We start from the raw sequence: 26,839 nt of genomic DNA, 5'->3' as shown, positions 1-26,839 counted from the left end.
CATCGAAGCATTGTCACAATATAGAAGTCCAGCATGTCTGCACCGGTTCTCTAAATGAGCATTCCATTTCATACCATTGTCCTTCTCCTCCCTGTAACCCTGAACATCTTTCTTTTCAAATGAATCTACTGCCTTTTTAAATACCCCAATTGAAATTGTCTCCATTAACTTCCAGGCAGTGCATTCTTAATCTTGACCAGAAACTATGTAAAGAAGTTTTTTCTTTTGTGGCTTTTGTCATTTACTGTACACCTGTTTTCGCTACTGCTGTTGGGGAGGTTTTGAACTAATGTGGCAGGGGACTGGGATCCAGAAGAGAAAACAAGTAGGCAGCGAGGTGGAAACTGGAGACTGAGAATCATGAAGATAGCATTAAAAAAGGGAAGAGTAGGCAGAGAGCAGGTGAACACAAAAGAACTGGTGGCCTGAAATGCATCTACTTTAATGTAAGGAGTATATTGTGTAAGGCAGATGAACTTAGGGCTTGGATTGGTGCCTGGGAGTATGACATTATTGCAATCTCAGAGACTTGGTTGAAGGAAGGGCATGATGATTCGCAACTAAATGTTTCAAGATATAGATGTTTCCGACAGGACGGAGGGAAGTATAGGGGGGGCTGGAGTTGCATTGCTGGTCAGGGATGGTATCACGGCTGTGCTAAAGGAGGACACTATGGAGGTGTTGGGTAGTGAGGCATTATGGGTGGAGCTGAGAAATAAGGGTGCAGTTACATTGTTGGGGCTGTTTTACAGGCCTCCCGACAGGGAGCGTAAGGTAGAAGAACAAATAGATAAACAGATTATGGAAAGATGTAGAGGCAATAGGGTAGTGGTGATGTGAGATTTTAATTTTCCCAACATTGACTGGGATACACTTGGCGTCAGAGGTCTGAATGGGGTAAAATTTGTATGAAGCATCCAGGAGAGTTTTCTAGAGCAGTATGTCAAGAGTCTGATGAGGGAAGGGGCCATCTTGGACCTGGTACTGGGGAACGGGCCAGGACAGGTGGTGGAAGTTGCGGTGGGGGATTTCTTTGGGAACAGTGATCACAATTCTGTAAGTTTTAGAATACTCGTAGATAAAGAAGAGAGTGGTTCCTAAGGGAAGAGTACTAAACTGGACCAAGGCCAATTATATCAAAATTAGACAGGAGCTCGGAAATGTGGATTGGACACAGCTATTTGAAGGGAAGTCAACATTTGAGATGCGGGAGGCTTTCAAAGATAGTGCAGGATAGGCATGTCCCATTGAAGGCAAAGGATAGGAAGGTCAAGATTCATGAATCGTGGATGACAGGAGAAATCTTATGACTAGCCAAGAGGAAAAGGGAAACGTACATACGGTCTAGGCAGCTAAGAACAGAACGGGCCCTAGAGGAATATCGGAAGAGTAGGACACGTCTTAAACGAGGAATCAAGTGGGCTAAAAGGGGTCATGAAATAGCTTTAGTAAGGAGAATCCGAAAGCCTTTTATTCTTTTATAAGAAGCAAGCGGGTAACTAGAGAAAGTTACCCGCTTGCTAGATTGGTCCACTAAAAGATAATGAAGGAAGGCTGTGTGTCGAACCTGAGAGAATGGGTGAGATTCTGAATGATTACTTTGCATCAGTGTTCACTGAGGAGAGGAACATGATGAGTGTAGAGATAGAAGTTTGATTAGTCTGGATTATGTTGACATAAGTAGGGAAGATGTGTTGGGTAGGCTAGAGGTTATTAAGGTGGACAAATCCCCAGGGCTAGATGGGATCTATCCCAGGTTGCTGAGGGAGGTGAGAGAGGAATTAGCTGGGGCCCTGACAGATATCTTTGTGGCATCCTTAAACACAGGTGAGGTGCCGGAGGACTGGAAGGTTGCTCATGTGCCCCTGTACAAGAAGGGTAGTAGGGATATTCAGGGTAACTACAGACCAATGAGCCTGACTTCGGTGGTGGGAATGTTGTTGGAGAGGGTACTGAGGGATAGGATCTATTTATATTTAGAAAAGAGTTTGCTTATCAGTGATAGGCAACATAGTTTTGTGCGGGGGAGATCGTGCCTTACCTAATAGAGTTCTTTGAGGAAGTGACCAAGTTGATAGATGAAGGAAGGGCTGTTGATGTCATTTACATGGACTTTTGTAAGGCGTTTGATAAGGTTCCCCATGGTAAACTAATGGAGTAAGTGAAGTCACATGGTGTGCAGGGTGTTCTAGCTAGGTGGATAAAGAACTGGTTGAGCAACAGGAGACAGAGAGTAGTAGTTGAAGGGAGTTTCTCGAAATGGAGAAAGGTGACCAGTGGTGTTCCGCAGGGGTCAGTGTTGGGGCCACTGTTGTAATATACACAAATAATCTAGAAGAGGGAACTGTTGGTATGATCAGCAAGTTTGCAGATGACACAAAGATTGGTGGAGTAGCAGAAAGCATAAGGGACCGTCAGAAAATACAGGAGGATATAGATAGACTGGAGAGTTGGGCGGAAAAGTGGCAGATGGATTTCAATCCAGACAAATGTGAGGTGATGCATTTCGGCAAAACTGATTCTCGAGCGAATTATACAATGAACGGAGGAGCCTTGGCAAAAGTTGATGAGCAGAGAGATCTGGGAGTGCAGGTCCATTGTACCCTGAAGGTTGCTGCACAAGTGGATAGAGTGGTCAAGAAGGCATATGGTATGCTTGCCTTCATTGGACGGGGTATTGTGTAGAAGAGCTGGCAAGTCATGTTAAAATTGTACAAGACATTGGTTCGGCCGCATTTAGAATACTGTGTACAGTTCTGGTCGCCACATTACTAAAAGGATGTGGACGCTTTGGAGAGGATGCAGAGAAGGTTTACGTAGAACATAGAACGTTACAGTGCAGTACAGGCCCTTCGGTCCTCGATGTTGCGCCAAACAGTCATACTAATCTGAAGCCCATCCCACCTACACTATTCCATGTACGTCCATATGCCTGTCCAATGATGACTTGAATGCACTTAAAGTTGGCGAATCTACTACCAATGCAGGCAGGGCATTCCATACCCTTACTACTCTCTGAGTAAAGAAACTACCTCTGACATCTGTCTTATACCTATCTCCCCTCACTTAAAAGTTGCGTCTCCTCGTGTTTGCAGTCCCCATACTTGGAAAAAGGCTCTCCCTGTCCACCCTATCTAACCCTCTGATTATCTTGTATGTCTCTATTAAGTCACCTCTCAACCTTCTTCTCTCTAACAAGAACAGCCTCAAGGCCCTCAGCCTTTCCTCGTAAGACATTCCTTCCATACCAGGCAATATCCTAGTAAATCTCCTCTCCACCCTTTCCAAAGCTTCCACATCCTCCTCATAATGCGGTGAACAGAACTGTACACCATACTCCAAGTGTGGCCGTACCAGAGTTTTGTACAGCTGCAGCATAACCACCTGGTTCCGGAACTCAATCCCTCTATTAATAAAGGCCAAAACACTGTATGCCTTCTTAACAATTCTGTCAATCTGGGTGGCAACTTTCAGGGATCTGTGTACATGGACACCGAGATCTCTCTGCTCATCTGCACTCCCAAGAATCCTACCATTAGCCCAATACTTTGCATTCCGATTACTCCGGCCAAAGTGTATCACCTCACACATGTCCACATTAAACTCCATTTGCTACCTCTCAGCCCAGCTCTGCATCCTATCTATGTCTCTCTGCAACCTACTCTATCCTTCGTCACTATCCACAACTCCACTGACCTTAGTATTGTTCGCAAATTTACTAACCCACGCTTCTAAGCCCACATCCAGGTCCTTTATAAAAATGACGAACAGCAGTGAACCCAACACCAACCCTTGCGGTACGCCACTAGTAACTGGACACCAAGATGAACATGTTCCATCAACTACAACCCTGTTTTCTTTCATCAAGCCAATTACTGATCCAAACTGCTATGCCTTCCACAATCCCAATCCTCCGCATTTTGTATAATAGCCTACTGTGGGGAACCTTATCGAACGCCTTGCTGAAATCCATATACACCACATCAATCGGTTTGATCTACCTGTTTGGTCACTTTGTCAAAAAACTCAATAAGATTCGTTAGGCACGACCTACCCTTCACAAAACCGTGCTGACTGTCCCTGATCAGATTATTCTTTTCTAGATGGTTATCAATCCTATCTCTTATAACCTTTTCCAACACTTTACCAACAACTGAAGTGAGACTCACTGGTCTGTAATTACCAAGGTTGTCTCTACGACCCTTTTTGAACAAGGGAACCACATTTGCTATCCTCCAGTCCTCAGGCACTATACCTGTAGACAACGATGATTTGAAGATCAATGCCAAAGGCTCGGCAATCTCTTCCCTTGCTTCCCAGAGGATCCGAGGGTAGATCCCATCTGACCCAGGGGACTTGTCTATTTTCACACACTGCAGTATTTCTAATATCTCTTCCTTGTGAACCTCAATCTCTTCTAGTCTAGATTCAAGTATCTCTGTATCTTCCTCGCCAACATTTTCATTTTCTCTAGTGAACACTGTCGAAAAATATTTACGAGGATGTTGCCTGGTATGGAAGGTGCTGGCTATGAAGAGAGGTTGAGTAGGTTAGGTTTGTTTTCATTAGAAAAAAGGAGATTGAGGGCGGAATCTGATTGAGGTTTACAAAATCATGAAGATATAGATCAGGTGGATAGAAACCAGCTTTTTTCCAGGGTGGAGGATTCAATAACAAGAGGTCACGCTTTGAAGGTGAGAGGTGGAAAGTTTAAGGGGGATACACACGACAAGTACTTCACACAGAAGGTGGTGGGTATTTGGAACGCGTTGCCAGCAGAGGTGATAGAGGCAGGCACGGTAGATTCATTTAAGATGCTTCTGGACAGATGCACAAGTAGCTGGGGAGCAGAGGGATACATAGGAGTTGGGTGACATGTTTAGACAGTAGATTTGGATGGGCTCAGGCTTGAAGGGCCTATTCCTGCGCTGTAAATTTTCTTTGTTCTGTACTCTTTTAGATCCTTTGACAAGCAGGAATAGTTTCTCCCTATCTGTCCACGCCCCTTCAGAGTTTGAATATCTCTGACACCTACTCCTCGACCAAAGGAGCAAGTTCTACTTCTGTCAATCTTCATCATTGATATTCCTCATCCTGTGAATCATTCTTTGTGAATCTTCCCTATTTTCTCAAATGCTTTCACATCCATTTTAATGTGTAGTGCCCAGACCGGGGGACAACCTCCAGTTGAGATTGAACTAGTTTCTTACATTATTCAACATAACCATCTTGTCCTTTTACTTTATATCCTAAAATAAAGCATTAAGTACTTTGTCAACCTGTTCTATCATCTGTAATCACTTCTACATATAAAACTCGTGTCTCTCTGCTCCGTGCCCTTTAGAGCTGTGCCCTTTATGTTCCTTATCATCAAAATTAAGTATATTGAATTTCTTCTGCTGCCTGTCTGCCCATTCCACCAACTTGTCTGACATTTTAGAAATTCTGCACTATCTGCTTCAGTTTCCAAACAATAAGCTTTGTATTACATGCAAACTTTGAAAATATATCCTGTTTCTCAAGGTATGAGAATTAATATGTCAGAAAAAGGAAGGGTCTCATGTTCGGCACAGACTGGTTGGACCAAAGGGTCCATTTCCGTGCTGTATGACTCTGACGATAGAACCAGGACAGATATAGAAACATAGAAGGTATGAGTAGGCCGTTCAAGCCCTTGAACCTGCTGTACCGGTCAACACGACCATGGATGACAATAACATCACGGGGTAAACCCCTCTACTAATTTAAATCTGACCGAGATGTTCGCCTCATGCCGTAATCTGTTATTTCAAGAGGCAAAGAACTATCCCAGATGTCACTATTTAAATTAAAAATTAACAGTTTTATTCTTTAAGTCCCACAGAGAACATTAAAACAACAGCTATTTACTACTCCTTTCTCTTAAACCTATCTCTTACCTCCCGCTCTACAATACTGCTCTGATAATTTCCCTCTTAAATTTATGGCAAAAATCAATTCAAACCCAGTTATCGTCATCAGATGTTGAACATTCTCTGTAGATTCTTCTAGGTTGACTTCAGTGTTCTGCTGCACAAATTTCTTAAAGACAGGTACGTTTTAGAGAGCTATTTGGCTTGCTGTCTGTTTATTGGTGCTCTTTACAGTTCTCTCCTAACTGTTCAAAATGTCCACTTTTATACTGCAGAACATCGGATAATTTCATTGGTTTGATGTCACCCCAATTAGTAAAATTCAAATTCAATTGGATTTTGGATCTGAGCCATAATTTAAACTGGCCAAATTTGAATTTGTTTTTGTTCCATGGCAATGCAACTCCAGCTATTTGTTTCAAACAAATGTTAAATTTTTAAATTGTTCAGCACACTATGCTTTCAGTCAATCCTTGCTAGCTTCCTCTCTCTCCCTTAAAGGTACAGTACACACCTACACCTTCACAATACCTCTGCTTAAGAAAAAATGAACCATCATAATGAAAAGATGGCTTGAGATTTTTTCGATTTCTTAACCACATTACCATGATATATGACTTTAATCTAAGTTTATATTAACTTCTTCCAACATATATATAACATTGAATAGCTACCAATCTCACCAATACCATTTCCGTTAAATCTGTGATAGCACATCTGCGATTACATTCTTATGACCCGCAACATATACGATTTGTAAATTAAAAGTCGGTAACTTAAGACTCCATCGAAATAGTCTTCTGTTCTTGTCTTTAAATGACGTACATGTGAAAATGTTGTAAGGCCAGTACCAAACTCAATAGTTCTTTTTCGATTGTGGAGTATTTGCTCTAGTAGATGTTGAATTTCTTTGGAAAGTAACCAACCGGCAGTTCGATTCCATCATGATTTTCCTGTAGGAGTACAGCTCCAACTCCGATGTCACTAGCATCGATGGCAACCTTCCATGACCGATGTTAAATCCCAAGAACATCACCTCTGCTTTTGCTAATTCAGTTTTGTTTAAGTTTATTACCAGTTTTGCTTCTCGTCGTTCAGAGTTCTGCCAGCTGTATCATGTGATCTTTCCAGGGCTTACTAAAGATCACTACATCATCAATAGTCTGTACAGTTTGTTAGCCCAGCCACAACTCTGTTCATGAGTCTTTGGAATGTGGTGAGTGCTTTCTTCATTCCATAGGGCATCACTTTGAATTGATATAGCCCATTTGGGGTTACAAATGCAGAACTTTCTTTTGCTGTCTCTGATAAAGGTACCTGCCAGTAACCACGCAGTAAGTCCAACTTGGTGATGTAACTGGCTTGTCCAACTTTCTCTATGCAGTCCTTCAATTTAGGAATTGGATAGGAGTCTGATTTTGTAATGTTGTTGACCTTCCAATAATCCACACAAAATCAATGAGTCCCGTCTGGTGTGGGAACTAAGACGATCGGCGAACTCCACTTGCTCTGGTTTGGTTTGATAATATCCTCGTCGAGCAAGGATCACTTCTGGATCTGTCTGGATTTGAAAGGATTAAACCGATAGAGGTGCTGTTTAATCAGAATAGCATTCCCTGTGTCTACCTCATGTATGATAGCATTAGCCCTTCCCATCTGATTCCTACAATAGCAAATCTTTCAAATGCATTCTTTGCTCCTGAGACAGATAGCATACCATCCTGTCCCACTCCTCAAGAACTTCTTCATTTTTAACACTTTTTTGAGATATGTCAAAATCCACAACATCTGGATTTGATTTCTCACTCTGCTGGACAGCAACTAAGGCCTGTTTCTCCAGTCCTTCCCCTCTTCTAGTTCTCTGGAGGGGAGCTACACAATCGATTATAACCTGCACGAAAGATGCTTCAAATACAGGAATTGGCAACAAAGATGCTGGTTTTATTACCACCTGTGACTTACCTACCATTTGACATGTACAGCAAAAGCTAACCACATTCCGGGCCAATAAAAATGTTTTCCTACCTTAGCCTGAGTCTTTTGTACACCTAGGTGACCTCCTACATGTGTTACCCGTAACTCTACCTGTATGTATGCTACCAGCAAGACAATCTGGTGCACTTCAGCCTATTTCTTCTCTGCACTAACCTGTCATGGTCTCCATTTTTGTCTTCGGATTCTATCTTTCAGAAAATAACTCTCAGGAGTATTTTCTGCCTCCTTTTTGGAGTATGTATCCACATAGATATATTCTTTCGTCTTGTTTTGCTGTTGCCAGTCCCTTAGGTTTTCAGGACTAAACACTTCTGTCTGACTGTCTGCCTGTTCAGATTTTTCCTGCCCATTACATCAAACAGGGTGTCCGCTAACTAAACCTCAACTCCTTCATCTTTCTCTTTAGTTTTTGCTTCGTGCTGTACCTTATGATAGTGGGATCTTATTATACAGTCTAGGAAAATACCAAGATATTTTTCTTTAAACTCATTTTCTTGGTCTTCCTTGGGCTTCTCCTCAACAAGGGGTGTTACCCCCACCTTGCACCCTGCTAAATCATTCCCAAGAACAAACTGAATTACTGGAACTGACACTCTGTCAATCACTCCCACTGTTACTTGCCCAGTCTTGAATTAGCACTTATATGTGGGAATGCCAAATTTCTGTCCATCTATCCCACAAATTACTACACTCAGATCAGAAAGATTGCAAATTCACTCATCTCCTTCTATTAGAGACTGGTTAGATCCTGTATCTCTCCAAATTGTAACAACTTCTTGCCCTCTTCCCCTGTCCTTTGAGTAAAATTTACCCACAGAGGTGAATTCTTTATGGAGATCAGGCACTAACTGCGTACCCTGCCACTGGCGAGGCTGTGCATTGCCCTGCAGTTCCTCAGCTGCTCTTGGGTTTCCTTTACTACTTTCACTCATGCCATTGGCTTAGCTTCTTTTACCACATCTTTTCCCACAGTGCCTTTCTTTAACAACCAACACTGTGACTTTGTGTCCCACTTTACCACAGTGGAAACACCTGAGGCTTTTCACCCTCTTGGGCTATTTTTTTAACCTGTGGTAAACTCTTACCAGGATCTCCCCTGCTCCCAACTTCTATCCCTCACTGAATGAAATTCTGACAGGAAGCTTGTCTTGTGCACCAACATGTACTCTGCTAATTCTGCTCCCTTCTCACTTCCTGAACTTTGTTCCTCCACCTGAATTCTTATCATCTGTGGAAGTGAGTTTTTAAACTCTTCCAGCAGAATAATGTCTCTTAGAGCCTCATAGGCCTTACATATTTTTAAGGCCCGCACCCTTCTATCAAAATGACTATGTTTAAGTTTTTCGAACTCAACATTTATATGATCTGGTTCCTCCTTTATGTTTCTGACCCACTGTCTATACGCTTCTGGTAACAATTCATAAGCGCTTAAATAGTCTGTTTAACCTCTTCATAATCTCTTGACCCCTCATCTGACAGTGTGGCAAATGCCTGACTAGCTCTGCCTACCAGTTTAGTCTGAACTAGCATTACCCATAAATCCTCAGACCACTCCATCTGCCTAGCCAATTTTTCAAATGAAATAAAGAAGGCTTCAACATCTTTCTCATGAAAATGTGGCAGAGTTTTGACATATTTCTACATGTCACTACCTTCTCTTTTAATTTCCATCCTGTAAACTTGATTTTGCTGACTAAGTCACAACTTGCTGAAAATGTGTTGCTGGAAAAGCGCAGCAGGTCAGGCAGCATCCAAGGAACAGGAGAATTGACGTTTCGGGCATAAGCCCTTCTTCAGGAATCTGCAGCCCTCACTTTACCCTCGAAGATTTTAACCTAAGTCACAACTTGTCAAGTTCAAATTCTCTCTCTATCTGCTCAGCTAAGAATCTTCTCTCTCTTCTTCCCAAGCACCCCCTTTCTGTTTCTCTCTCTGCCTCTCCTTCCCTCTCTCTTTGTTTGTCTTCTAACTCCATTTTCCTCAATTGTAATTTAAGTTTTCTAACTCTGTTGCACTTGTCTGATTCTCTGACACACCTAAGTGTTTGAGTAATACCCTTAAAATTTCAGCTTTACTTCTGTCCTTAGTTGAACCCAATTCTAACCTCTTTGGTAATTCTAGGGGTATGGTCTTTTCTTTCTGAACTTGCTTGGCAAATTTGGGAATCATCTTCAAATGCCAGAACCTCTTGAGCCATTTTAAGAGCTAAATCTCTCACTTTTAATTTAATCAACCACAAGTAACAGAAATTACACAAATTGTCTCACCTTTATAAATAGGAATGGTTAGGAGGGATATGGGCCGGGTGTGGCAGGTGGGACGAGATTGGGTTGGGATATCTGGTCGGCATGGACGGGTTGGACCGAAGGGTCCGTTTCCATGCTGTACATCTCTATGACTCTGAGTCTACATTTTATTTAGCGATCTAGGACACGAACCGGTCAATGTTTAGATTAGAGTGGTGCTGGAAAAACACAGCAGATCACGCAGCATCCGACTAACTGGCCAGTGTTTAAGTCTACTGGGCTTTTCTCGTACCCCAGATCTATTCAAATCTGTCCAAATCTCAGACTGGATCTGTCTAAATCTGTTCAAATCCCAGACAAGAGTCCCCAAACTGTTGAAATCCTGGACAAGAGCCTCCAAACCGTGACAACATGGGCCCGCCCCTCCCCCCCAGCTAATTTAAACCTGGCACACAGAAAAGCTCACCTCTCACCATAATCTGTTATATTTCAAGAGGCAAAGAACCACCCCAGGTGTCACTATTCAAATTAAAAATTAACAATTTTATTATTTAACTCCCACAGAGAACATTAAAGCAACAGTTTTTTACAATTCCTTTCTCTTAAACTTATCTTTTACCTTCCCCCTCTACAATACTGGTCCAATAAATTTCCTCTTAAATTTACAGCAAAAATCAGTTCAAACCCAGTTATCATCTTCGGATGTTGAACATTCTCTGTCAGTTCCTCTAGGTTGACTTCAGTGTTCTGCTGCACGGATTTCTTAAAGATACCTTTTAGAGAGCTATTCAGCTAGCTGTCTGTTTATTGGTGCTCTTGACTGTTCTCCCCCTAACTGTTGAAGTTGTCTAGTTTTATACCTGAAAACAGCGGATCATTTAATTGGTTTGATGACATACCAAACAGTAAAATTCAAATTCAATTGGATTTTGGTAACTGGAGCATTATTTAAACTGAATTTGAATTTGTTCTGTGGCATCGCAACTCCAGCAACTTGTTTCAACCAAATGTTACATTTTTAAATTGTTCAGCACATTCTGTGCTTTCGGTCAGTCCTTGCTAGCCTCCCCTGTCTCTTAAAGGTACAGTACACACCTACACCTTCATAACAATGGCCATCAAGCTAAATACCCACATCCCACCTTCATCCCCATTTTCCTTGATCCTTTTAGCGAGAAGTGCTATATCTACCTCCTTGAAAACGCATAATGTTTTGGCCTCAAGCACTTTCTCTGGTAGAGAATTCCACAGGCTTGCCACTCTCTGGGTGAAGAAATTTCCCCTCTTCTCAGTCCTAAATATTCTACCTTTTATCCTTAAGCTATGACCCGTGATTCTGGACTTGCTCACAATCAGGAACATCCTCCTGCATCTAACCTGTCTGTCCTGTTAGAACTTTATAGATTCTGAGATCCCCCTCAGTCTTCTAAGTTCCAGTGGGTATAATCCTAATTGATTCAATCTCTCTTTAGATTCTGTTAGTCCTGCATGCGCAGGAATCAATTTGGTATATCTTTGCTGCACTCCCTCCAAAGCCAGAATATCATTAGTCAGATAAGGAGCTCAAAACTGCGCACAGTATTTCAGGTGTGGCCTCACTAATGCTCTGTATAATAGCAGAAAGACATCCTGGTTCCAGAACTCTGATCCTCTCACGTTTTGCTGTCTTTACTACCAGCTGCACCTGCACATTTACTTGCATTGACTAATGCACAAAGGCACCCAGGTCTCTTGAAACATTTCTCTTCTGTCAATTTACAGCTGTTTAAATAACGTCTGCCTTTCTAGTTTTGTACCCAAATTAGATAACCTCACGTTTATCCACATTGTACTGCATTTGTGCACTCACTGAGCTTACTCAAATCACACTGCAATATCTCTGCATCCTCCTCACAGCGCACCCTCCCACCCAACTTTGTGTCATCTGCAAATTTTGAGGTATTACACTTAGTTTCCTCATCTAAATCATTAACTTATATTGTGCATAGCTGTCTCCTAGTAACAACCAATAGTCATTGCCTGCCATTTAGAAAAAGACCCATTTATTCCTTCTCTTTCCAGTCTCCTAACCATTTTTTATTCATCTCAATGCAGTACCCCCAATCCCAAACACTTTAACTTTACATATTATTATGCAGGGCTTTGTCAAGCTTTCAGAAAATCCAAAAAGCTATGTACTCTGGTTTCCCCCGATCGACTCAACTTGCTACATCCTTGAAGAATTCTATTAGATTTGTCAAGTGCGATTTCCCTTTTGTAAATCCATACTGTGTGTAATTCCACAAGTGCGCTGCTATAAAGTCCTTGATAATGGACTCTAGCATTTTCTCCACTGTCAATAGTCAGACTCGCTGGTCTGTACTTCCTTGCTCCTCTTTTTAAATTTGGGTAACTTTAGTAATTTGGATAAGCTAATAAGAGGCACCACAAATAATCAGAAACTTTCTCTGACCTGTGTACTCTATCTGTCTCTTATCAACTCTCTCGTTCCTCACTCTGTATATTAATACTTTATAACTCATATAAACTGACATGAAAATGTCGAGCATTTTCAGTTTACAGTTTACAAAATGTCATAATTGTTTTAAAATATTAAATGTCATGATAAACAAATGCACCACAGGAGGCATATCTTCATCGTGTGCAACCATGAAGGCAGCTGACAATGAGATCTGGCTATTTGTCCTGGTGTGGGACTTGGCATTAGCGTGAGCTCTCAAAGTCCTCACTGTAGACGACAAACTAGGCAAACTCATTGCTGTGCTATCAGCACTGATCGTAACATGCTAGTCTTCAGCTAATTCAAATCATTTCACGTGATATCAAGAAATGGCTGAAGACCTGGATACTGCAAATACTTTGGGCTCTCACAATATTTCAGCAATAGTACTGAAGACATGCTTCAGAACTGGCCTTGTCACTGGCCAGTCTTTTCTAGAACAGTTACAAAACTACCAGAGATATCTGGTCCACAGAAAAAACAGATTCCACTCATTACTGCCCCATCAGTTCACTCTTGATTATTAGTAACGTGATGGAAGGCGTCATTCCTGTTTGATAACATTGTCAGTGACCTACTATTCACCACTTAGTTTGGCTTCTGCCAGGACCACTTTCTCCTGACAGCTGTGGCCAACCATGGACATAAAGCTGTATTCCTGAGGTGATGTGAGAATAACTGCCCTTGACATCATGGCAGCATTTAACCCCATGGGGCATCAAAGAACCATAACAAAACTGAGGCCATTTTGAATTGAGGTGAAAGCTCTCCGCTGGATGAAGTTGTTCCTGATACAAAGGAAGATGGTCATGACTGTTGGAGGTTAGTCATCTCAGCTTCAAGACATCTCTGCAGGAATTCTTCAGGATCTTGGCTGAACCATTTTCAGCTGCTTCATCAATTACTTTCCCTTCATAAGACCAACAGTAGAGATGTCTGTTGCTGAATTCACAATGTACAGCATCATCCTCAACTCCTCAGATATGAAAGCAGCTTAGGTCCAAATGCAGAAAGACCTGGACGATATTCAAGCTCAGGCTGATCTTTAAATAGCAAGAAATATTCGCATCGCACAAGACCAGGTAATAACCAACTCCAGTAAGAGAATCTAACCCTTACTCCTCTATATTCAGAGACATTTTCATTGCTGAATTCTCTATTAATAACCTCTTGGGAGTTTCTGTTAACCGCAAACTGAATTGGAACAGCCATATATATACTGTCACTACAAGAGCAGGTCGGAGGCTAAGGATTCTGCAGTGAGTAACTTGCCTCCTGTCTCTCCATTATCTGTCCAAGGCACAAGTCAAATATGTTGAACAACCTCCCAACCCACTTGCCTGGATGATGCAGCTCCAACAACACTCTAAGCTCAACACCATACAGGACAAAGCAGCCCACTTGATTGGCATCCCATTAAACACCATCCACATTCATCCCCACTGACTCATGGTGACAACAGTACGTATCATCAACAAAATGCCCTGCAGCAAACCATGTTGCCTTTGCCATCTAGAAGGACAAGGAAGCAGATAGATTGGAGCACAACCACCTGCAAATTCCCATCCAAGCCACACATTGTTCTGACTTGGAACTATATTGCAGTTCCTTCACTTGTCACTGGGTTAAAATCCTAGATTTTTCAAACCGCACTAGATGTGGATGGGATTTATCCTAGGATTCTCTGGGAAGCCAGGGAGGAGATTGCATTGATCTTTGTCATCATTTGTCTACAGGAATAGTACTAGAAGACCAGAGGATAGCAAATGTTCTCTTGTTCAAGAAGGGGAGTAGAGACAACCCTGGAAATTATAGACCTGTGAGCCTGGTTTCGGTTGTGGGTAAAGTGTTTTAAAAGGTTATAAGAGGATTTCTAATCATCTCGAAAGGAATAAGTTGATTAGGGATAGTCAGCACAGTTTTGTGAAGGGCAGGTCGTGCCTCACAAACCTTATTGAGTTCTTTGAGAAGGTGACCAAACAGGTGGATGTGATGTATATGGATTTCAGTAAGGTGTTTCATAAGGTTCCTCACAATAGGCTATTGCACAAGATACGGAGGCATTGGATTGAGGATGATTTAGTGGTTTGGACAAGAAATTAGCCAGCTGAAAGAAGGCAGATTGATGGGAAAGAAGGTGGTTGATGGGGAATGTTCACCGTGGAGTTGAGTTACTAGTGGTGTACCGCAAGGATCTGTTTTGGGTCCGCTGCTGTTTGTCATTTTTGTAAACAACCTGGATCGAGGGTGTAGAAGGGTGGGTTAATAGATAGTGGAGTTGTAGATAGTGCTGAAGGATGTTGTAGGTTACAGAGAGACATAGATAAGCTGCAGAGCTGGGCTGACACATGGCAAATGGAGTTCAATGCAGAAAGGTGTGAGGTGATTCACTTTGGAAGGAGTAACAGGAATGCAGAGTACTGGGCGAATGGTAAGATTCTTGGTAGTGTAGATGAGCAGAGAGATGTTGGTGTCCATGTACATAGATCCCTGAAAGTTGCTACCCAGGTTGATGGGGCTGTTAAGAAGGTGTACAGTGTGTTAGCTTTTATTAGTAGAGGGATTGAGTTTTGGAACCATGAAGTACAAGACTCTGGTGCAGCCGCACTTGGAGTATTGTGTGCAGTTCTGGTCACTGCATTATGAGAAGGGTGTAGAAGCTTGGAAAAGGGTTCAGAGGAGATGTATCAGGATGTTGCCTGGTTAGGAGGGAAAGTCTTGCAAGGAAAAGTTGAGGGACTTGACGCTGTTTTCGTTGGAGAGAAGAAGGTTGAGAGGTGACTTAATTGAGATATATCCGATAATCAGGGTAAGGTCGGGTGGACAGGGAGAGTCTTTTTCCTAGGATAGTGATGGCTAGCATGAGGGGACATAGCTTAAAATTGAGGGGTGCTGGATATAGGACAGCTGTCAGAGGCAGTTTCTTTACTCAGAGTAGTAGGGGCGTGGAACGGACTGCCAGCAACAGCTGTAGATTCGCCAACTTTATGGGCATTTAAATGGTCATTGGATAGGCATATGGATGACAATGGTATAATGTAGATTAGATGGGCTTCTGATTGGTTTCACAGGATGGTGCAACATTGAGGGGGGAAGGGCCTGTACTGCGTTGTAATGTTCTACGTTCTATATGAGTATAGGAGGTACGGTTAGTAAGTTTACAGACGATGCCAAAATTGGAGGTGTTGTGCACAGTGAAGAAGATTATATCAGAATACAATAGGACCTTGAGCAGATGGGCCAATGGGTTGAGGAATGGCAGATGGAGTTAAATTACAATAAATGTGAGGTGTTGCATTTTGTTAAGACAAACCTGGGCAACACTTAAACAGTTAATGGTAGGGTCCTGGGGATTATTGCCGAACGAAGAGACTTTGGGATGCAGGTAGATAGGATAGTGAAGAAGGTATTTGGTGTCCTTTCCCTCATTGGTCATAACATTGAGTATAGGGGTTGGGAGGTCATGTTGCAGCTGTACAGGATACTTTTGAGATCACTTTTGGAATACTGTGTTCAGTTCTGGTTGCTCTGCTGTAGGAAGGATGTTGTTAAACTTGAGAGTGTGCAGAAAAGATTTACAAGGATATTGCTGGGACTGGAAGGTTTGAGTTATAGGGAGAGGCTGAATAAGCTGGCACTTTTCTTTTCTGGAGCGTTAGAGACTGAGGAGTGACCTTTATAGAGGTTTATAAAATCATGAAGGGCAAGGATAGGGTAAATCGAAGTCTTTTCCCTGGAGTGGGGGAGTCCAGAACAAGAGTGCATATGTTTAGGGTGAGAGGGGAAAGATATAAAAGGGACTTAAGGAGCAACGTTTTCACACAGAGGGTGGTACATGTATGGAATGAGCTGCCAGAGGAAGTGGTGAGTACCATCACAATGTTTAAAAGACCCCTGGATGAGTAAATTAAGAGGAAGGATTTCAAGGGATATGGGCCAAATGTTCACAAATGGGACTAGGTCAGATTAGAATGCCTGGTTGACCTGAGCAAGTTGGACCATACTAGAGAGCTTTGAGAAGATTTGTCGCTCAGGTTGAGGTTCTGGATGTAGATCTGCTCGCTGAGCTGGAAGGTTCAGCAAGGTTGGATCATGCTGTATGACTATATAACTCTATTTGAATAGCTGTTCATGTAAGATAATTCCTCTAAACCATCCCTTTGTTTTTTTGATAACTAACTTAAGTTTTACCATCTAGTAAGTTTAATAATTTAGGAGCCAATGTAATTATCCCTGTTTAGCTATTGAATCCACACAGTCCACCCCAGGAACTGATCAAGATGTCTGATCATTGACACTGTCAAAAACAAGACCTGCAGTGATCATTTTATATATTTTTTAAGCAGGATGTACTTGGAATGGACAGGACGTAAAACTGGTCATTCATTATGAAAGTGGTTTTGTGATGTCCCACAACAACTCGACTGGAGGTTCATCCAGCCCCCTTTTCCAGTATCCATTTGAAAGATTGAAAATGTCGGCTGATGATGGGATCAGGATGCTTTATTTGGACTTTGGGGGGCCAGAAGGAGAGCTGGTGAGTATAGTTTTGTAAAATCTGATTTTTGACTTTAATTCCTCCATAGGATGAGACCGGCGGCTCCATGTTTTCTGCTTCGTGCTGCCCTCTCCCCTAAATCTTTCCAAGTAATTTGAAAGCTAAAATAACTGTTGATCTTTCAAAGGCAGAGATGAAATAAATTATCATGGAAAATAAGAAAATTGCAGAGAAATTGAACAATTGTTTTGTATATGCTTTACCAACAAGACGCACATTTTCACACAAGTTAATATTGGGGCTAAAAAGAGTCATGAAGAGACTGTCACTTCTTCACATTCAATGGCATTGCCATCATTGAATACGCCTATCAATATGCTTTGCCACTGAACTGGAACAGCCCTGTGAATATTGTCACTGTGAAGAGCAGGGCAGAAACTGGGAATTCTTTGGTGAGTAACTCACTTTGTGTGTCTCCAGTGTCTGTCATCCATTTATAAGACGCAAGAAGCTCCACGCCATCCAGGATAAAATCTGTTTGTTCGGCATCCCATTCCACCACCTTCCACAGTCATTGTTTCTGACATAGACACTCAACATAGCAGTACACACCATCTGCAAGATGCACTGCAGCAACCCATCAAGGCTCATTCACAGCACCTTCCAAAAGTTCTTTGAGAATGTGACCAAACAGGTAGATGAGAGTAATCCATATGTGGTGTATATGGATTTCAGCAAGGCGTTCGTTAAGGTTTGCCACAGTAGGATATTGTACAAAATGCAGAAGAATGGGATTGTGGGAGGTATAGCAGTTCCTTGAAAGTTGCCACCCAGGTTGACAGGGTTGTTAAGAAGGCAGACAGTGTTTTAGCTTTTATTAATAGAGGGATTGAGTTCTGTAACCATGAGGTTATGCTACAGTTGTACAAAACTCTGGTGCGGCCACACTTGGAGTATTGTGTACAGTTCTGGTCACCGCATTATAAGAAGGATGTGGAAGCTTTGGAAAGGGTGCAGAGGAGATTTACTACGATGTTGCCTGGTATAAAGGGAATGTCTTACGAGGAAAGGCTGAGGGACTTGAGGCTGTTTTCGTTAGAGAGAACAAGGTTGAGAGGTGACTTAATAGAGACATATAAGATAATCAGAGGGTTAGGTGGGGTGAACAGGGAGAGCCTGCAATGGTAGTAGATTCACCAGCTTTAAGTACATTTAAGTTGTCATTGGACAAGCATATGGACGTACATGGAATAGTGTAGCTTAGATGGGCTATAGATTGGTATGACAGGTCGGCACAATATCGAGGGCTGAAGGGCCTGTACTGTGCTGTTATGTTCTATGTTCAAAGAACAAGGGCAACAGATACATGAGGAAAGCAACACCTGCAAGTTTCCCCCCAAGCCATTCACCGTCCCGACTTGGAAATATATTGGTGTTCTTTCACTGTCACTGGGTCAAAATCCTGCAATTCTCTCCCCTCCTTAAGGGCATTGTGTCTGTACCTGCACCTCAAGCACAGCAATGGTTCAAGAATACAGGTGACCATCATTTTCCTTCACTGCATTCAAGGAAGAGCAGTAACTGCTGCCTTATCCAGGAAAGGACATATCCTATGGATGAGTTTTTTCCAGAAGGAAAGGTCATTTATGGAAAATTTTGTTGGCCAAAATCTCTCAGATCGGCAGGACCCTGATGCCTGCTGTGTGCAGATTCTTGGAGCAGCTGATTGAAGCCATGCAGCTTTGTGGCAATAATATGGCAGATTTGTGCTGCAAAACTTGAAACACTCTTCATAAAGGTGTTCCAGTACAGCTCCAACCCTGGCATCTACCCAACTATCTTCAGCTGCTTCATCAGTGACTTTCCCTCTATCATCAGGTCAGAGGTTGGGATGTTCACTGATTGCATAATGTTCACTATTTGTGAGTCTTCAGATATTGAACAGTTAATATCCAAATGCAGTGAGACCTGAACAATATTCAGCTTTGGGCTGACAAATGGCAAGTAACATTCATTTCCCAAGTGCAGCAGTGACCATCTTCAGTAAGAAGCAATCTAATCCTAACATTCAAGGGCTTTCCCAAAACTGAATCCCCTAGTATTAACATTCTACAAGTCACAATTGATCAGAAACAGGACTGACTGTATAAATACAATGGATACAAGAGCAGGTCAGAAGCCTGGAATCCTGGAGACACACAAAGTGATTTACTCACCATAGAATTCTCAGTTTCTGCCCTGCTCTTCACAGTGACAATATTCACAGGGCTGTTCCAGTTCAGTGGCAAAGCGCATTGATAGGCGTATTCAATGATGGCAATGCCAGTGAATGTGAAGAAGTGACAGTCTCTTCATGAGACTGTCATTACCTGGCACTTTCCTGACTCTTTTTAGCCCCAGTATTAACTTGTGTGAAAATGTGTGTCTTGCTGGTAAAGCATATACAAAACAATTGTTCAATTTCTCTGCAATTTTCTGGTCTCTCCAAAACCTTTCCATCAACCATAAAAAACACAAGTCAGGAGAGTGTTGGAATATTTCCCACTTCCCTGGATGGGTGCTGCTCTAAAAGTGTTCTCCAGCTTGACACCATTCAGGACAAAGCAGCCGATTTGATTAGTATCACATCCACGAACATTTACTCCTTCACCAACGATATGCAGTGGCAGTAGTGTTCCATCTACAGCATTAGAAACTAGCAGCAGCTGTTAGCCATTCAATACGATCATAGCTGATCCTTTATCTCAATGCCATATTACTGCATTCACCCAGAACCCCTTGATTCATTTTAAAATCTAAAAGCGTATTAATCTCTTTTTGAATATACTCTGTGACCTGGCCTTCACAATCTTCCATGGTAAAGAATTCCAAACGTTGACCACCCTTCGAGTGAAGAAGTTTTTCCTCATTTCAGTACTGAATGCCCTCTGTGATCCTTGATTATAGACTCCCCAACCAGAGATAACATCCTCCTTGCATCTAACCTGTCCAGACTAGTTAGAAGTTTGTTTCAATCTGACTCCCTCTCATTTTTCTAAACTCTAATACAAGCCCTGTTGAACAGTCATGACACCCACAGTGTCAACCTCCACTGGACTCCTCCTATGACAAAATATTCTTTCTTAGGTAGAGACTACAAAACACTGCTCTAGGTGTGGTCTCACCAAGGCCTGCATAACTACAGAAAGACATCCCTTCCTCTGAACTCTCATCCTCTTGCAAAGAACAACAATACACCATTTGCCTTCCTATTACTTGCTGCACCTGACTGTATTTAATTTCAGTGACTAGTGACCAATGACATCCAGATGTAATGGTACATTTACATTTCCCAGTATATCACCAATTAAATAATCTGCCGTTCTGTTTTTCACATCAATGTGTATACATTTAATCACAATGTATTGCCATATGTTTGTCCACATACAAGATGTGCTGTAAAAAGTTCACTCAGGCTTCCGAGCACCATCCAATCCTGCAATCGCTACCATCATGAAGCTCAAAGAAAGCAGACAGATGGGAACACCAGTGTCTGCAAGATTCTCTCCAAGCCAAACACCATCCTGACTTGAAAATGTATTGCTATTCCTTCCAAAAGCTGGAAATTTTCCCTAACAGCATTGGGGATATCCTATACAAGTGGTTCTAAAGGGTAGCTCCCCACCACCTTCTCAAGATTGAGTAAGGATGGGCAAGTAATGCTGGCTGAGCCAGTGATTCATGCCCTAAAGATGGGAACTCTCGTGAAACGTCAGTGGGGGTATGATATGGCCTAACCGGCTTGGAGGAACAATTGCCGACACAAACGGTCAGTGAAATTTGCAAGCTTGTGCACAGTTCTGAGGAGTTTCTGAAAATCTGTAGAGTTCAGTATGAGAGTTGATATTATCTGGAGTACAGTGATGAATTATTATAAGGAACACTTGCTCATTGAGCTCAAGCAAATAGGTCATTGTTAAACCATTATCATTGGAACAGATAAGAGGTGGAGCACTTTAGAGACTAAGTGCAAATTGGCACCATGAACATAAGTTGGAATGTAAGGTTTGGTTTATCATGGAAAGAAAGATTGATCCACATGTCCCTCAGGCAAACGTAAAAGATCCAACTTCTCCATTAAGTGTATCTGTGCCATTACATCAGCAATCCCTGTGCTAATCGTTGTCATACTCTGGGTAAAGATGTTCCTGTGAATTCTTGAATGGATTGATTTATGTTTAATTTATGTTGATTGGGTGACACAGTAGTTAACATTGCTACCGAATAGCACCAGATGACCTAGGTTTGATTCCAACTTTGGGTAACTATCTATGTAGTGTTTGCAAATTCTCCCTGTGTCAGCATGGATTTCCTCCCACAGTCCAAAGACGTGCAGGTGAGGTGATTGACCATGCTGAATTGTCTGTAGTGTCCAGAGATGTGCAGGTTCAGTGGATTAGCTATGGAAATGATGGGATTATAGGTATAGAGTGAGGGGGTGGGTCTGGGTTGGTGTTCTTTGGATGACTGGTGGAGTGTCAATGGGCTAAATGGCCTCTTTCTGCACTGAAGGGATTCTGTGACTTGCTGGTTCAGATCTGCTTCACGAATGGAAGCTTGTTGTCTGTATTGGCCTTACCAAGCTTTCTCATTGTTTTAAAGACCTGGATGTAGGTTTGCTTGCTGAGCTGGAAGGTTTGTTTTCAGACATTTCATCACCATACTAGGTAACATCTTCAGTGAGCCTCAGGATGAAGCACTGGTGATGTAGCCCGCTTTCTATTTGTGTTTGGGCTTCCTTGGGTTGGTGATGTCATTTCCATCATTTTTATGGACATCTGCGGGAAGTGCACCCAACTCCAGCTCCTCAAAAACCGAGTTAGGGAACTGGAGCTGGATGAACTGCGGATCAGCAAGGAGGCTGAGGGAGAAATTGAGAGGATGTACAGGGAGGTGGTCACTCCTCAGACACAGGATAAGGACAGCTGGGTTACAGTCGGGGGTGGAACCAACTGATAGAGTAGGCATCCCCTATGGATGTCCCCCTCATCAATAAGTATACTGTTTTGGATACTGCTGGTGGGGATGGCCTACCAGGGGAAAGCCATAGTTGTCAGGTCTCTGGCACTGAGGCTCAGAAGGGAAAGGGGGAGAATAGAAAAGCGCTAGTGGTAGGGGACTCAATAGTTAGACAGATTGACAGGAGATTTTGTGGTCAGGAACTGAATTCCCAGAAGTTATGTTGCCTCCCTAGTACCAGGATCCGGGGTGTCGCTGATCAGGTTTACAGGATTCTGAAGGGGCAGAGTGAGCAGCTAGAAATCATGGTACATTTTGGCACTAATGATATAGCTAGGAAAGGGATTTAGGATCTGAAAAGTGACTACAGAGAGCTAGGTTGGAAGCTGAAGAGCAGGTCAAGTAGAGTAGTGATCTCGGGTTTGTTAGCAGTGTCACGAGATAGTGAGATGAGGAACAGTCAGCGGGTGCAGGTTAACACCTGGCTGCGAGGCTGGTGCAGGAGGGAGAGTTTCAGATACTTAGTCCATTGGGATACCTTCTGGGGAAAGTGGGACCCGTACATGAAGGACGGGTTGCACCTGAACTGGAGGGGAACAAGAGTCCTGGGTGGGAGATTTGCTTGTGTGGTTCGGGAGGGTTTAAACTAGTTTGGCAGGAGTGTGGGAATCAGAGCTACATATCTGAGAGGGGAGTAGTTGTAGATGGGGCAGTGACAGGATGTAGTGAATCTATCAGGAAGGCTTTTCACATGATGAAATAAAGGCATCGGTTAAAGTGTGTCTGTTTTAATGCAAGGAGTGTCAGAAATAAGAGTGATGAGCTTAGAGCATGGATCAGTACTTGGGACTTTGTCGTGGACATAACAGAGACATGTGTTTCACAGAGGCAGGAAGGGTTGCTAAATGTTCCAGGGTTTAGAACGTTTAAAAAGAACAGGGAGGGTGGAAAAAGAGGAGGGGGTGCAGCAATGCTAATCAGGGAGTGCATCACAGCTACAGAAACTAAAGGAAGGTTGTTCAGGAAGGTTTGTCTACTGAGTCAGGATGGGTGGAAGTTAGGAACAGCAAGGGAACAGTCAGTGCATTAGGGGTTTTCAACAGACCCCCCTAATAGCAGTAGGGAGATTGAAGAACTCATAGGCGGTCATATTCTGGAAAAATGCAGATGTAGCAGGGTTGTTGTTATGGGTGATTTCAACTTTCCCAATATTGACTGGAACCTCCTCAGTGCAGATGGTTTGGATCGAGCTGTTTTTGTCAGGTGTGTTCAGGATGATTTCCTTACTCCGTATGTAGACAGGCCGACAAGGGGAGAGGCCATTTTGGATTTTGTGCTCGGCAACGAGCCTGGACAGGTGTCAGATCTTACAGTGAGAGAACATTTTGGTGACAGTGACCACAACTGCCTCACATTTACCATAGCCTTGGAGAGGGAAAGGAGCAGTTACCAAGGGAAGATATTTAATTGGGGAAAAGGAAACTATGACGCTATCAGACAGGAATTGGGAAATACAGACTGGGAGCAATTGTTCCACATAAAAGGGCAGAGCAGACATGTGGAGACTGTTTAAGGGTAGTTGTTGCGAGTGATGCACAAATTTGTTCCTCTGTGACAGGTAAGAAGGGGTAAGATTAAGGAGCCTTGGATGACGTGAACAGAGGAGCTTCTCATCAAAAGGAAGAAGGCAGCTTACATAAGGTGGAGGAAGCAAGGATCTAGCACAGCTTTAGAGGATTACAGGCTTGCTAGAAAGGAGCTCAGTAATGGACCGAGGAGACCCAAGAGGGCACACAAAAAAGGCTTGGCAGGACGGATTAGGGAGAACTCAAAGGCATTTTACTCATACGTGAGGAATAAGAGAATGATCAGGGAGAAGGTAGGGCCGGTTAGGGATAGTGTAGGGAACTTGTGCATGGAGTCTGAGCAGATAGAGGAAGTCCTAAATGAGTTTTTTGTTTCAGTTTTCATTAAGGGAAGGGACTTTGTTGTGAATGAGAACTTTGAGGAGCTGGGAAACAGGCTTGACCAGATCAAGATTGATGAAGTTGATGTGCTGAAAATTTTGGCAAACATTAAGATTGCTAAGTCCCTAGGGCCAGACCAGATTTATCCTAGGCTGCTCTGGGAAGCGAGAAAGGAGGTTGCTAAGCTGCTGGCGAAGATCTTTGCTTCCTCACTTTCCACGGGAGTAGTACCAGAGGATTGGCGGGAGGTGAATGTTGTTCCTCTTTTCAAGAAGGGGAATAGAGAAATCCCTGGCAATTACAGACCAGTCAGTCTTCTATTTGTGATCAGCAAGGTTGTGGAAAGAATTCTGAGGATAGGATTTATGACTAATTGGAAAAGCATAGCATGATTAAAGGCAGTCAGCATGACTTTGTGAGGGGCAGGTCATGTCTCACAAATCTTATTGGGTTCTTTGAGGAGGTGACAAGACAGGTCGACAAAGGTTGAGCAGTGGATGTGGTGTATATGGACTTCAGCAAGGCATTTGATTAGGTTCCCCATGGCAGGCTCATTCATAAAGTCAGGAAGTATGGGATACAAGGAGATTTGGCTATCTGGATTCAGAATTGGCTGGCTGACCGAAGGCAGAGAGTGGTTGTAGATGGAAAGTATTCTGCCTGGAGGTCAGTGATGAGTGGGGTCCTGCAGGGCTCTGTTCTTGGGCCTCTGCTCTTTGTAGATTTTATAAATGATTTGGATGAGGAGGTTGAGGGGTGGGTTAGTAAATTTGGCAATGACACAAAGGTTCAAGGTGCCATTAATTGTATAGAGGGCTACTGCAGGCTGCAGCGCGACATAGACAGGAATGCAAAGCTGGGCTGAGAAATGGCAGATGGAGTTCAACCTGGATAAATGCGAAGTGATGCATTTTGGAAGGTCTAACTCGAATGCTGAATATAGGATTAAAGACCGGATTCTTGGCAGTGTGCAGGAACAGAGGGATCTGGGTGTGCAAGTACATAGATTCCTCAAAGTTGCCACCCAAGTGGATAGGGTTGTTAAGAAAGCATATGGTGTTTTGGCTTTCATTAACAGGAGAATAGAGTTTAGAGTCCTGAAGTTTTGCTGCAGCTCTTCAAGTCCCTGTTGAGACCACACTTGGAATATTGTGTCCAGTTCTCATCACTATTATAGGAAACATATGGAGGCTTTGGAGAGGGTGCAAAGAAGGTTTACCAAGATGCCTGGACTGGAGAGCGTGTCTTACGAAGAAAGGTTGAGTAAGCTCAGACTTGTCTCGCTGGAGAGAAGGAGAAAGAGAAGTGACCTGATTGAGGTATCCAAAGTAATGAGAGGCACGGATAGAGTCAATAGCCAGAGACGTTTCCCCAGGGCAGGATTGACTGGCACAAGGGGTCATAGTTTTAAGATATTAGGAGGAATGTATAGAGGAGACGTCAGAGGAAGGTTCTTTACGCAGAGAGTTGTGAATGCGTGGAATGCAATGCCAGCTGTGGTGGTGGAAGCAGAGTCTTTAGGGACATTTAAGCGACTGCTGGACATGCACATGGGATAGCAGTGAGTTGAGGGGTGTGTAGGTTAGGTTATTTTATTTTAGATTAGGACTAATCCTCGGCACAGCATCATGAGCCGAAGGGCCTGTTCTGTACATTTCTATGTTCTATGCAAAGTGGGAAAGGTGGAAGGAGGCTTAGATGGAGCATTAATGCCAGTATGGAGTGATTGGGCTGAAATAGCTTGTACATATTACACAGTTTTGTAATTGTATTGATCATTCTCCACCCAACTTTTCTTGCTTTCTTGTAGATTTCAATCTTTGCTGTTTTCTGTAAATAACCCACAATTTTCTATCTTTTCCAGCATCTGGATTTGCATTCGTGTCCAAAGCCTGCTGTCTTTGTTATACATTCATTTCTCTCAGCCAAAGTGACCCGGATGGGACTGCTAGTGTGAATAATGAAGTGCCAGGAAAAATCTTTGGATTCATGCATTCATCAAAACCAAAGACCATTGCTGCATCTTGGAAAATGTAACCTGCAAAAGCAAAAAGATCAGGCCTGGTGGGAGGCCAGAGCTCTTGTTAGAATGGGAGGAATCTAATGTATGTTATTCAGCGTCACATTGTGAAACAGAGATCTCCCAATATTGCTGTTTGTTGCCAAATGTGCCTTTTTATTATTCTGGAACTTCACAATTTTTTGATTGTTTTTACTGTGAAGATAACAGTTTTAATTTTGGAGCATATAGTTTTGTAATTTGATTTAAAAGATCTTGGTAACAAATGATGCTAGCTGGTTCTGGTGTTATTCCTGTAATTGGTGTAATATCTTCCAATCCTGGGGCAGCATTCCTCCCACTTTTGCAGTTGGAACAGGAGGACTGAAATGAGCACAGTATTGTCACTTAAACCAGCAAACTAGGTAAGTGACCTGAAACTGTTCCTTTAATTATGTTATTCTAAAACTTTGTGCTAAAGTACTGTACATATCTATGCTTGCAGCAGACCAGTGCCACTGGGAAGGAAGGTCTTTTGGATAATTAAACTTGTCCAAATGAACTTGTTTTTATCTACACATTGAGTAAAACAGTGAAATTACTCAGGCAGCCTTGAGCCTCCATGTGGTCCTCAATGTTTCCTTACATTTACATAATGAATCTGGACTCTCTGTACTGTCACACTGTAGAAGGCATGGTCTCATAAGTCCGCTAGCCAATTTTGGCCATTGAAAATGAATATAGT

At 42.6% G+C, this 26,839-nt stretch overlaps 1 protein-coding gene across 2 annotated transcripts in view; it reads left to right on the top strand.

Moving 5' to 3' along the window:
- Window positions 1–26,382, top strand: part of sntb2 (syntrophin, beta 2) — a 63,265-nt gene extending 36,883 nt beyond the window's left edge. Inside the window, exons 6-7 of one of the 2 annotated variants that reach the window (XM_043706460.2) lie at window positions 16,979–17,169; window positions 25,960–26,382. In XM_043706460.2, the coding sequence (XP_043562395.1) occupies window positions 16,979–17,169; window positions 25,960–26,052 (284 nt within the window). In that variant the 3' untranslated portion in view covers window positions 26,053–26,382. Of the gene's footprint in view, window positions 1–16,975; window positions 17,170–25,959 lie in introns of both variants that reach the window. The other variant, XM_043706459.2, reaches the window with a different exon arrangement.
- Window positions 26,383–26,839: the final 457 nt, after the last annotated feature.

Source organism: Chiloscyllium plagiosum, unplaced genomic scaffold, assembly GCF_037043375.1.
Source record: "Chiloscyllium plagiosum isolate Xiang-an unplaced genomic scaffold, Cpla_swu_hap1 HiC_scaffold_17, whole genome shotgun sequence".
NCBI lineage: Eukaryota > Metazoa > Chordata > Chondrichthyes > Orectolobiformes > Hemiscylliidae > Chiloscyllium > Chiloscyllium plagiosum.
The sequence above is the reverse complement of the archived record's forward strand: the minus strand, read 5'-3'. Positions and strand labels throughout refer to the sequence as shown.